Below are 13698 nucleotides of genomic sequence, written 5' to 3' on the forward strand. Positions count from 1 at the left end.
TTGAGGACCCAGAACATCTGTGCTACTTTAAATTAGTGACACAGGTTTTGCCAGTGGACTGAGAAATAAATTTACAGAGTTCAAATCACTGCATGGCAGTTTATTATTCACCACTCGCCATGTGACTCACTCATAAGCAAAGCAAATGACTCAAGCGTGTCTTTTTGCATCTTCAAGATGGCAGCATGCACAGATACCGTGTCCTCTCTCAACCTGTGTGCGCTTGACTTGACTAGTTCTCTGAAGAGCTTTTACGACACCTTTGTTCCGTACCTGTAAAAAAATATGCAAATTTGCTAAATTACCACAAATCTGGTTTTTGCTTTGTCATTATGTGGTATGGAGTGTAGACTGATGTGAAAAAAAATAATTTAAAGCATTTTAGCTGCAACATAACAAAATGTGAAAAAAATGAAGGGGTCTGAATAGTTTCTGAATGCACTGTATATGATGTTTACAGTCCTCCTCTTTGAAAGTATAGGTTATAGTTGTAAGGAGATACTGTGATACGCTGAAAACCACAATATTAGGCTGTATATACACTATATGGCCAAAGTATATGGACACCTGACCATCATAGCCATACGTGGTTCTTCTCCAAACTGTTGCCACAAATTTGGAAGCACACAATTGTATAGAAAGTCTTTGTAAGCTGTAGCATTAAGATTTTACCTGCATTGGAACTAAGAGGCCCAAACCTGTTCCAGCATGACAATGCCCCTGTGCACAAAATGAGCTCCATGAAGACATGATTTGCCAAGGTTGGAGTGAAAGAACTCCAAGTGGAGTCTCCTGCAGAGAGCCCTGACCTCAACCCCACTGAACACCTTTGGATGAATTGGAACGCCGACTGCATCCCAGACTTCCACGTCTGACATCAGTGCCTGACCTCACTAATGTTCTTGCCACACTCCAAAATCTAGTGGAAAGCCTTCCCAGGTGTCTACAGACCTTTGGCCATATAGTGTATATGTATCACCGTATCTCCTTACAACTACAGCCTATGTTGTTCTGTGCACCTTTAAAATTCTATGAATTTTATATAGTTCTACTTTGTGGTTCTACTCTGAGCAAGATGGTTACATTTGCCTCCAGATTTAGGAAGTGTTTTTGGTGGGGTATAAAGACAGCAGAAGCCATAGGATATAAGAGGATCCTATCAGGACTGGGATGTGTGGAACCATGAACGCTGATGAAGTCCAGTATTGTTAAAACATCACTGTGTCATGAACACAGTACACAATATCTTCAGTACATGGGGTAAGACTACTGAAAAACAGTCAAAGTTCTTAAGAAGGTTTTGAATAATGTGTCATATTTAGGTGAAATCTTCATGAGAGCCAGATCAAATTTTACTGTTTTTAAAAAAAATCTTTTATATTTGTTGGCAGTGAAACTGTATATGAATCCAAATATCATAGTTTCTGAATGAGGTCACCACTGAGTATCACATTTGCCACTGAGGTAAATTTAAAAAATGCACTGATAATGAAATCTTTTCTGTGAAATCTTAACAGTGAAAGGATCCCTCTGAAAAAAAAAACAGTTCTTTCCATTTTTGCTTTAGACCACAAAGCAGTGACAATCCAAAAATAAATACAACAACAAATCAGAAGTGGGCCTGAAGATGTGTTAGAATTGCTGACCATGTGTTTGACACTCAATGAGCAGGCCATTTTATAGTCACTGACAGAAGATTAACACCTCCTCAATCCATTAATTTCTCATGTGCTCATCTTATTGTTAATGGACATTATAGCAGAGTTAATACTAAATATATATTACAGTATTACAGCCTGACTTAATGCATTAAGCAAAGGGCCAAGACATTAGTACACACTCATATTGTGTTTTTTTTTAATAATGGAGGGGATTGATTCAATAATTTCTTGCCTGGATTATTATTCCATATTCTAAATGGGAGCTTTGTAAGCTTCATAAACAAATGCACTCATATGCAGAGGATTATCTGTAATCTCGCTCTCCATCCTCCCCCTTTGCTTAACTCTCCCTCTTTCCCATTCTCTCGTTCATGTTTTGTGCCTGCCGTTTGTCATCAGTGTTAATGTGTAGACCATCACTCTTGCCTTTCTTCCTCTTGCTGTCTCTTTTTAAATGCTGTGAAACTCACATAGTAACAAATATTCATTTAATAACAAAAGTGCGATCTCATTATCCCAGTTGATCCCATTATTTTTTATTTATTCAGTAAAAAGAAAATCAAATATCAAAAATCTAATCAAATTGTGTGACCAGTGTCACATTGCTGAATGAGCTGATGCTACACATATATACAGAAAACAATTCACTCACACTCATACAGCTTTAGAGATGTTTCTGGAGTGCATATCAAAAGATCATAAAGAGATCAGAGATCTTGGTGGATCATGTGTCAGAGGTTCAGTGACTTTCAAAGTTCGTCTCTCCCACTTGACACTCTCTCCCTCTCTTTGCTTCTGCTCTTAGATGACTGGCTCCGCCCACTCCGAGCAGGTGTGGGATTGCTATCCGACTCCTCCTTTTCCTCCTTTACTTTTTGTCCATCTATTCCCAACATGGCCTCAGCCTCCTGTCGTTCCTGCAACCACATGAACAATCAAATGGACACAAATTCTAACATTTTGCACTCACTCAACACACCTGCCCGACAGTGTATAAGTAACTGGAGCATGACAATTTCTATTATTTTGTATTTAATTTAAAAATAGATATACCAGCTATACAGCTATATCAGGTGAATTGTGGACCAAACATATAGTTCATACACATGAGAGCTACAAATGCCTGGCATTTTCATCTGGATGTTATTATTCTTGTCTCTCTACATAAAAGTCAAAGAAGTGTCAATGCCAATAAAGCAGTTTGATGAGAGCACCATAATGAATCTGTCACAAAAAAACAGTAGGTGATATGACATGGAAGATCAAGGAACATCATTATGGGGTTCTCTCTAAGATACAGCCATAGTATGACATGACAAGATGAAGATTAACCTGTACCAGAGAGATGGAATAAAGGAAGTATGGAGGGAAAAAAGGAATTTCTCACGGAAAGCGTAACAGCAAAAACAGCATCATCAGCACAGTGCCTTATGTTTGCAAAGAAGGCAAGTGGAAAGACAATGATAACTGCATCTGCAAGCCCAGCTTTAGCATCATCTGCTAGTCATCTAGCATTAATCAGCATAGCCCAGGAGAGCTCAGTAGGGAGTGTATATAATCATTGTATAATGTATAATGTATTGATGATGCAATAAAATAGAAGTTTGTGTGCAACTTAAAACTCAGCATAAAAGCTTTTGGCATGAATCTGCCTTTAGTTGTCAGTTGTTAGTTTTTATTTGTTACAAATAAATAAAAGGTCTGTATTTCATTAGTATTATGTGTTATGTTAAAGTGGGGTGATATAAATAGTGAACATACATGGAACTGGGTAGTAAGAAAGGGGACAAGACTTATAAGGCAAATATCAGGAAAATACAGTCTCAGCCCAGCGTCTGCACTGACAGGGGGTCTCGGGGCGGTAATGTATGCACATTTTTAGACCGGTATGGGCTTGAAAGTCCCACTGTGTTGGTGGATTTGAATGTCACACCCTCTTTTGCACCCCACTACCCACTGCAGTACGCAAAGTCAAAAATAGCAACACACTTGCGTAACTAGTTTGCATTGACATAAAAATAGTACCCAGAAAGGCTTAAACAATAAATAAATAAAATACATACATTAAAGTTGATATTCTGCAGAGTAAACTTATAGTCAGTTTAAGAGAAGATACAGAAATGTCACTGTTCAATTTTACACAGAGTAGAAAAAAGGTGTTTCTCAAGGGTTGTTTAGATAGTTCTACCATTTTCTGAGGTTCTACTTGGAAACCCGCTGTTGTAGGATACCACATAGTACCTTTAAAAGGGACAAACCAAAAACTATTCAGGAGGCTGAAAGGAGTGCACATCTATAACCTCATTGCTTAATTGGGAGATAAACGTCATGTCTTGGTATAGGGTAATATGATTCGCTGATTCTTGGAAAGGATTAGAAATTTACAGTTTAGATTTATCCTCATCATGTGACTTGGTTAGGAAAGCATTTAAAGACACAAGCAAGAAAGTAGCTTGTAGCATTTCTGTTAAGGCCTTTATACGTTAACTAAAAAACTTCTACTGCATCTCAAAAATATTGTCTCACCATGTCCCTGTGATGTTTTTCCGTGGTGAACCAGAGTGCTAGTGCACACCTGCGGCCTGCTGTGACTGCTGTAACACCATGAGGGTTCACAGGACCTGAAGTGAAACCGACAAGGCGCCCACAGCTGGGCTTCACCCTGGCCTACAGAGAGAGGAGAAAGGGTGTGAAGATTACAACCAACACAGTGAGGGCACAGTAAGCCTCATGTTCTCTTCACTACTCAGCAATAGATGTCCTACTGACCTAGAGTATTTCTTTTTTTTTATAGCGATTGTACAATTAGTGTTAAAATACACAATATATCCCATTCACCCTAGTTTATTAGGAATATAAACAATTTTTGTATTAAACAACAGATCATATGTGTGTTCCTCATAGTCATGGAGATCCTCCTGATGGTAGGTGTATGTTTATAGGTGTGTAAGTAAGAGATGAAGTCAAAGTGACAAGACTAAAATAATCTTTTCATTCACTTTAAACACTTATTTATTTCACCTTGTTACTTTCAGGTCAATTTGGAAAAGGATTTAATGGTCACTAGAGAAACTAAGGTAATGTTGAAAAAAAAGATTGATGGTCCGACTTTAAGTACAATTTTTAAATTGGACATTTTAATTTGATCAGAGCTTGCTGTTGGTGTTATTCGGAAATCTGGTGCAACCTTAGCCCACATGTAGAGATAAGAGATGTCTTACTGTGATTGTTTTGGCATCTCTATCTGTGAAAAAGAGCTCTCCTCCTTCAAAGTCATCGTTCAGGTAGAGAATCGCACTGTAACAACATTTTGCAAATATATGTTACATCTACTGTTTTGTGCAAATAAGAGAGATGGGTGTGTATTAACTGAATGTGTGTATGTACCTCAGGTCTCTGTGTGTGAATGCAGGTGCTTCTCTCCAGCATTGCCTGGTCTCTGGCTCCAGTATACAATTATCCACATGAACAGGGTGAGACAGATCCAAGCGTCCCTCCTGATGCCCTACACACACATCAATCCTCTGAAATGTGTCTATGTATGTGAGTGAGGGCTGTTACTGCAATGGAGTGTTTGTGTACCTGGAATGGCGGAGCGGCAAACAAGGTGTGTGTAGGAGAAATAGAGAGCGGAGTGGCTCCTGAAATACGAGTGAATTAGGATTCTAGCTCTCTCGCCTATTTCATGTAACAGCTTGGCGTCTGATTGGTTCAACATTCCATCCTGCGCCAACTGAAAGACAGAGACGTGTCTTTAGACCTCTTAGAATGGTTATAAAGGGATAATTGTTATTTCATGAACGTGTAATTAGTTTTCTTTCACCTTAAAGGCTCTCAAGACAGTCAGGCCCTCGAATTTCTCATGAGGTGTGTGTGGAGAACGCCGTCCCTTGTAACCATCACCAACTGATGCAGCAATCTGTAGCAACGCAACAGGACGTGAGGTAAGACCCTGCTGGTCCCTGTTTCTAGCTCTAAACACCCTTAGTTAGTATGTAAGTATGTTTCATTTATAGGGTGTATTTAAAAGCAAAGTGCTGTACATTAATAAAAAAAATTCAACCTCATTAATAATAACATTGAAATACATAAGAAAAAGCATCCACTTTACAAGGTCTTAAAAACTGATATATAAAATCACTGCAAAAGCACACTTAGTGTTGAGTTCCAGTCAGGTCCATGGGGACAGAATAGTCTTAATGTATTTGAAGGGTTTAAAAAAAACTTTTATTAGTGTTTTTAAAGCCCTTCACTAGATCCTGTAATAGACAGGGAGTCAGTTAACGGAGGCTAAAACCGGAGTGATGTGATCCCTTTTCGTTTACTTTCATTTAGTCTAAATAAATCAACTTGAATGCATGTAGAACTTTCTCTAAGTTATGACAAAAAAATAGAAAAATCCCCAGAGTTGGCTCAAGCTGCTCTTGACAGGAGAGTTGATTTATGGATAAAAAAATGCACGTCAAGATTCCTGACCTGGAGTTTAACATTCTGTGACATGCTGGATTTCATTTAACTTCATTTAATGTAAAAAAAACCCAAAACAAAACAAAAAAAAAAACCAACTGATTTGGCACCCAGATTTGGATATTCTCATGCCACTCATTGTGGCACATCAGTGAGATTGTTAGTAAGCAAACATAAAGAAAGGATTACATGTAGTAGTGATCACTGAGGGACTCCCCAGACAAAGGATTTGGTCTTAGGAAAAGAAATCAGCAACACTGACCGTAGAAATATTGTTACTCATGCAGTTAACAGCACTGTGAGAAAAGCATTATTAGTTATAAAGCTTCATCAGCTTACTCTTGCCAGCTGCATCACAGTGTCACATTCAGATTGGGACAAAACACCATCAAATACAACACGATTGGTTCCGTTCAGGGCCTCGTCATCCATCGTAATGGTCACACCAACCAAAGGAACTGGACCTCCTAAGACAAAAAGAAAGAGAAAGAGTTGGATGAGAGTTAGATAAACAGTGCACTCGGTTAACATTAGATTCTACACACTCACCAGCATAGAATCCACTGTCATCCACCTCTAATACCTTCTCTCCTTCCTTTAATTTCTCAATAAGCTGTTCTCTCTCTGCTCTGAAAATGAGAAAGTGGAGATGTCAGGTGCTCCCTGTAATCCTTCCTCAACATATCTGAGTGTTTGTCCATCACTCTCACCTCCAGCTCTCCCTCAGTGACTCGGGAACGATGTCCTCTGGCGTCCACAGATCCTGCCAGAGAACGAGTGGAAAACCTTGTTTAATTACGTTAAGTGAAAAAAAAAAACTGTAAAAACAAATGGAAATCTGAGAGGTGTGTTTTACCGGGTCGAAGAATTTGAAATCAAGATTTTCCACTCCAAAGTAAAGCAGTTTCTTTTCTGCTAGAGCTCTGCTGATGTAGTTGGAAATTTCCTATAAAGAGGAGGTTGTTATGTTATAAAAGCTCTCCTTGTTTTCCAGAGAACATTAGGAAGACAAGCTCTGTATGTATTTGTATTTCTGGATTTCTTTAACCTGGCCCGTAATTCATAGCTCTTAGGACTTCTTGGTTATCTTTATAGATTTGTACCAAACTTCATAGATTTATAGTTAATTCATTAGTGATTGTAGATTGTTCCATTAATTGTTTGAAGTTGCGTTAAGCACTTTGGGATGAATAAACATGCTAATAAAATGCAAGATTCATCTTCTTCTTATTATTAATAGCCTAATTATATGTATGTACCTTATGTATTTATCATGTTTCTTCTATTAGATAAATGATCATTTGTGTATTGTGTTTTCTGGTGTGACAGTTGAACAGCTTGTTTCACACATCTCAAAAAGAAAGCCATTTTTTTAACACTTTATCTTAACCATTTGCATTAACATCACACAGTAGTCTTACCTGTGAAGGGCCTGTGGCCTGCGCTTCAGTGTCGCCCTCCAGAGACTCCGAGTAGAGCTGCAGGTTACTGAGTGTCTCATTGTCTTTTGGGTAAAACAGCAGCAGAGAACGCAGTGTCTGCACCGCCCCCTTCAGGTCCCCCGCTACCATTACAACAGACAAAAGCCAGTGAGGACACATTAGCACAGCCAACTAAATGATCCATTAGTGTTATTAGAAAGCAAGGAATAAAACATGACATGCTGTTATAGGAAAGTAATCAGTGGGGCGGTGTGATGTGGCCTAGCGTTGATTATTTTCCAATAACAGCATGTCCAGAGGTGTATTCTTCTTATACCACTGCAATTTTCTAATACTAACATTTTTTTTATTTATTAAAGAGATAAGATAAGATAAGATAAGATAAGATAAGATAAGATAAGACTTTATTAATCCCAGATGGGAAATTCCAGAGTTACAAAATCAGACAGGAGACAAGAGAGAATATAAGACAAAAGACAATATAGCAGCATAAGAGTATTTAAGTAAGTTAAAAATAAACAACTATGCAAATACACAAAAAACTGTAGAGAACATATACACAGAAAAATAGATTTTGTGCAAACTGAGACAGAATATAACCAGACACACTCATATGCATTTTATAACAGTGTGCAAAAATGTCATTGTGCAGCATAACCATTTATAATTACGTTTAATGTTGTGGATCTTCTTCAGAACAAGCTAGTTCCTGAATTCACTTACACTGTAACAGTTATAAACAGTCGTTCCCTCACCAGCCTCTCCTTTAAGTTAATAAGACAAAAAAATGCAGCTTGTCATGTTACTGAGAAACTGGAAATCCCTCTGTCCTTAAAGGAATTGGAGACTCCTTCCAAAAAAAGCTAATTAAACCTCACAGAAAGCTTCACCATATCAACAATACAAGTATCTACCAACAATACACCGTATCTGCCATAAAAGTCCCTGTGTAAGTTGTTACTACAGAAATGAGAATGTAAGAGTAAGCGCATTAATACACACACTGCAGCCGGAATAACTGTCAGAGCTACGACGTTATAGAAACTTTTATCCAACACCTTCTGACCAATCAGAAAGGAGCATTCAACAGTGCTGTTGTATGAAGGGCTTTTATGGAGCTAATGTGATGCCATATAGAGTATAACAAGTTATGAGTCATAGCTGTCCTGTCATCTGGATGGAATGCTGTGGTGAACTCTGACCTTTATACTGGGCAATATGGAGATGCTCTAGCTGCATTGGAAGAAAATCCTCGTGAGAAGAGATCCGTCCAGGCCGTGTGGACACCAGAGCAACACATGCTTGTTTGCATGCCAGTAGAGAGAGAGACAGTGCTATAGGGTATAGAGAAAAAAAAACAACCTTGTTAATCCTCCTTGTCCATTATAAACTTACAAAGTCATACAAAATCTCCATAAAAATATAAAATTGATGTTTTTGTGTGGAGTACAAACTTCTCTTTATTTATTTATACACTTTAATTCATTTTATTTTCTATTTTATCCAGTTTCCTCTCACCTGCAGCTTTTTCATATGCTCCCTCTGTGCTGTCTGTCTCCTCTGGGAGGCGCTGTGATGCCACCACGCACTGAGCTCTGCACTCATCTGTCTGCTTCAGTGTCTCGTTCACACACTCCTTCCATCTCTTCACCGCGAGGGCCCAGTCAGAGGAGCTCTCAGCCGTGACAGCAGCATCGTAGACCTCCTGCGTTTCCCACAGGGTGAGATGGAGGAAACAAGTGCATGAAGTCTGAGGGATAACGAGCTCAACATTTGTAGAAGTGAGCGTTTGTTTACTCTATCAGTCAGCGACACTGCTATGGAGAAAGAGTTAAAGAGAAGGAAAGTGGAGGATGAAAGAGAATTATGGAAAGAGGGACAGAATTAAAGGGTAAATATAAGAAATTAAATAGTTAATGAACAGAGGAATAGTGAAGGTGGGTGTGAGAAGGAGACTTTATACTGAAGTTTTTTGGCCTGAATGATCTTGCTGCTGTTCTGTAAGATGTATGAAGTCATCTCTCTCTCACACACTCACACACACAAAACCATCTGCATGCTCTTTCACACGTGTGAGAAAGACAACACAGAGGAAACTATATAGTAGATAGGATAAACATGGATACCATACTATAGCCTCATCTAAATTGTGCTAACATCAGACATTATTCAATCCCATAATTCAAGCTGTACAGAGGTGGTGTGGCTTCTGAAGTAATATGTCAACTTTGCAAAAATGCTGAATGCTAAACAGAATATTGTGTATATGCAATTTTTATCATGGGCTGAATTTTGTTAGCCCATGTCCTACTGTTGCTAATTAATCTGTAAAACGTAGTAGTTGAGTTTGGATGGCCATGTCTATTCCTACATATTTCTCATATGCACATACATAGCACTCAAATTGTGCATATTTCCACCTCAGCTTCCCTCATGTCCTCTCCTTTGCCTTACCCAGTGTTTTTCCAGTTCTCTCTCTCTGTCCTCAAAGGCGTCCTCTGTAACACCAGGCATACGTCTGTACTTCTCAATGTTGTTCCTCATCTCCAGGTGACTCGGGTTGGCCATGAAGAATGTGTGAGCAGCAGCAGCAGCCTTCCTTGGCTTACTCAACTGTGCAAAGAAAAAGTAAAGGAGGCTTGACTTTACTCTTAAAATACTAGTCAGAACATGTAAATAACGCTGATGTCTAGTAGTGGGATATGTGCCGATAATTGGTTGCACAGTGGGGAGCTTGTTTATTCGTTGCAGACACATTATTCTACCTCGTAGTAGATAAGCTGCAGGAAATTGTAAGCATTGCGAGTCCCAAATTCATACTCAATATCCGACGATACAGGAAGCTGACCAGCAGGAGTGACGGCTCGGCCCAAACAGAACCGTATACACTCTGCTCGCTGTTGGATCCAGTCCAAAGCCCACAGGTCCCAGCTGGTGCCTTTTTCTCTGTCTGCACACACACGAACACACCCAGACACATAAGCAAATATGCACTCACCAGCCATTTTATTAGGAACACCTGTACCACTGCTGCTCATTCATTCAATCAACCATGTGGCAGCAGCACATTGCATAAAATCATGCAGATACAGGTCAAGAGCTTCAGTTAATGTTCATATCAAATATCAGAATGGGGACTCAGAATTAAGATAAAATTACAGATGATGTTTTTTTCCATCTTCCGCTGTCCTGTTTGGGTGAGCCTGTGCCCACTGTAGCCTCAGATTCCTGTTCTTTGCTGATAGGACTGGAACCCGATGTGGTCTTCTGCTGTTGTAGCCCATCTGCCTCAAGGTTCGATGTGCTGTGCATTCTGAGATACTTTTCTGCTCACCACGGTTGTAGAGTGGTTAACTGAGTTACCAGAGAACTAACACTCACTGGATATATTTTTTGTTTTGTTTTTTCCCACCATTTTGTGTAAAGTCTAGAGACTGCCGTGGATGAAAAGCCCATGAGATCAGAAGTTTCTGAAATACTTAAACCAGCCTGTCTGGGTTTGATGTAAACATTAACTTGAAGCTCTTGACCTATAGCTGCATGATTTTATACACTGTGTTACTGGCTCATGACTGGCTGATTGGATAATTCCATGAATGAACAGGGGTACAGGTGATCATATAAAAGTGGCTGGTGAATCTATAACAATAATGCAGGTAGAATAACAATAGACAGAATTCATAGAAGTTGGCCTATCAGTTGTGTGACAGTGGGCTGGCCAGGTGAGGACGAGACTGTACGCTACACAGATATATCTGATGGATTTGTGTATTTGTGGCGTTGATGTAAAAAATGATTAGAATATGAGGGAGGGGGTTTCTCTCTCATAGATATTTCTGCCTTTTCAGACTGCAGAGCTGAGGTATAGAGCCATAAAAACTTGTGGATTTGAGAGTTGAGAGATATTGTGTCAGGAAAACACTGATGAGCAGGAATGTCCGAAATGCACGAGCCAGAGTGCTTATGGACTAATCACTGATCACCACTGACTACTGACCTATTGTTTAGCATCACCAGCCAACAAGCAGTCAGATATCTGCTGTTGCTTGCAAAAGAGTTAAGAGCTTTTACTGAACATTCTTTGCTAGCTTAGCTCACACGTAAGTTGCTCTCTACATCGCTTACCCTGACAAAACAGAAATACAGCATCAACGGGGATGAAATAAAGCAAGGACATATCATCGTGATAACTGCTGATTCATTAGGTCATAACTATAAGCAATTTCCTAGGGCACCAATATTGTAAGGGGACCCACTAGTGGCTTTTTTAAAAAATAAATTTTAGTATGTACTTTTTTTATTCATTCATGCATCTTGATTCATGCAATCACTTTATCCTGGGTCATGGTGTATCTGGAGCGTATCCCAGCAGCACTGGGTGCAAGGCGGACGAATTCACGCAGGATGGGATGCCAGTCCACTGCTGCCCATCATCACACACACACACACACACACAAACATTCAGACCTAGGGGCAATTTAGTGTAGCCAATATTTTAGACAGTGGGAAGAAACACTGTATGAACACAGGATGAACAATGTGAATCTCCATACAGACAGCTGAGGATCCAACCAGGGACCCTGGAGCTGTGAGGTGCCAATGCTACCCACTGCGCCACATAATTACTTTTTTTTTTTTTTTTTTTTTTTTTTTTTAAAACAAGCGTTATGCCCATATTCACCAAAGATAAACAATGATTTAAAAATATGATTCTTCTACTTAAACCTACTAGCAAAGCAAGGCATGTGCTAAAGAAGCTTGGTAGGTGCATACTGGAGGGGCTCTGTGATCAGCCCTAATCACAGCACACACCCCCATGTAACACTTTTGATATACAAATAATTATGACGTGGCCATGAATATGCAAATGAGTGCATGCAGTTATTTAGCAACTTTCTCAGCCTGATTTGTTATTGTAAAGAACTGGGAGCTATTCTGAAGGCTACCTAGTCTGGACACTATCTCGTCCCCCGCAGTTGAGCACGCGTCGTGGCATTTTCGCCTGGTCTTGCGCAGGGCTTCTCGGGTGGATATGGACAGCTCGATGTACTCGGCCGCTTTCTCCCAGTCCTTCGTGAAATAAGCCCGCACTCCGCGGTAGTAGAGCTCGTCGTAAGGCGGCAGCAGGCCGGAGAGAGAAGTGGATCCAGCCGCACTGGCTGCAGCCAGACACACGCAGTGTAACACGCACAGAGAGGCCAAACTCAGCGCCACGTATACAGGCGCTTTAATGCGCAGCGCCATAGTGCACAGCGCACAGGACAGAGGGGACTGGGATGTTGGAAGGAGAAAAGGAGAAAAGGGAGGAGTGAAATAGATGGGTGGGGATGCATCAGGAGTGTGTGTGTGATTCAAACAGGATTCGGAAAATCTAAAGCCTGCAGTCTGGAAGGCAACCCAGCTGTTATAAGCTGTTATAGAATACAAATATGGCCATACAAATAGCGTCTGATAACTTGCAGGCAAATAGCTAATGACAGAAGTAACCAGAGGACTGGTTTTCTGTAAAACTATGCATGAATGTTTTCTTCAAAGCCCCCCATAACCTCCAAGTGCTGTTCCTAACCCTGTCCTGTTGCCTCTCCCCACCCCGATGTGTCCAGCTTTTCTGTCTGCTACTTTATAAAACACACTTCAACACACGTGAAGGCCCTGTTCTTCAACATGCGAGGGCAATGGGCCTTAATTTTCAGAATATATGCGCATAAACTTTTGTAGATACGTGTAATACTACGTGCAATTATCAGCCATTCAAATCAATAGTTACAGGAACATTCTCCATTTTTGGTTTCTGTATTTTAAAAATGATTCCAATATAAAATGTATATTTTAATAGCAATGCTCGATATTTAAAAACATATGTGTGAAGTATATGGTCGATGGAATAAAGTCATACTAAAAAGTATTTTTTTGTTGTTGTTTTAGGGTAAGCATAGATGACTTGCGAGTAAGCGAGAGAAAAAGATGTAATACCGCCTGCAGCCTGACCACATCATCAACTATGACTATAACAGGTATCTGAAACACGACAGCGCGAATTTGCGACACTTTACGGTACCTGTGCCTCCGCCGCCTCGCAGCTCCCACCTGTATTCCGACAACCTCAGGCTATGACGTCAGTCCTGCTT

General features: G+C 39.9%; 1 protein-coding gene across 1 annotated transcript; it reads right to left on the reverse strand.

Annotated features, from left to right (window-relative positions):
* Window positions 1-1991: 1991 nt before the first annotated feature.
* Window positions 1992-13280, reverse strand: p3h3 (prolyl 3-hydroxylase 3). The gene is made up of 16 exons (XM_026939752.3): window positions 12517-13280; window positions 10336-10520; window positions 10025-10183; window positions 9089-9275; window positions 8773-8904; window positions 7550-7692; window positions 6985-7074; window positions 6839-6891; window positions 6678-6757; window positions 6468-6595; window positions 5485-5580; window positions 5244-5394; window positions 5049-5166; window positions 4883-4958; window positions 4188-4328; window positions 1992-2578 (listed from the first exon to the last, which is right to left on the reverse strand). The coding sequence occupies exons 1-16, from the start codon at window positions 12812-12814 to the stop codon at window positions 2411-2413; spliced, it is 2205 nt and encodes a 734-aa protein (XP_026795553.2). The 5' UTR covers window positions 12815-13280; the 3' UTR covers window positions 1992-2410.
* Between the last annotated feature and the right edge of the window lie 418 nt (window positions 13281-13698).

This window comes from Pangasianodon hypophthalmus, chromosome 1 (assembly GCF_027358585.1).
Source record: "Pangasianodon hypophthalmus isolate fPanHyp1 chromosome 1, fPanHyp1.pri, whole genome shotgun sequence".
NCBI lineage: Eukaryota > Metazoa > Chordata > Actinopteri > Siluriformes > Pangasiidae > Pangasianodon > Pangasianodon hypophthalmus.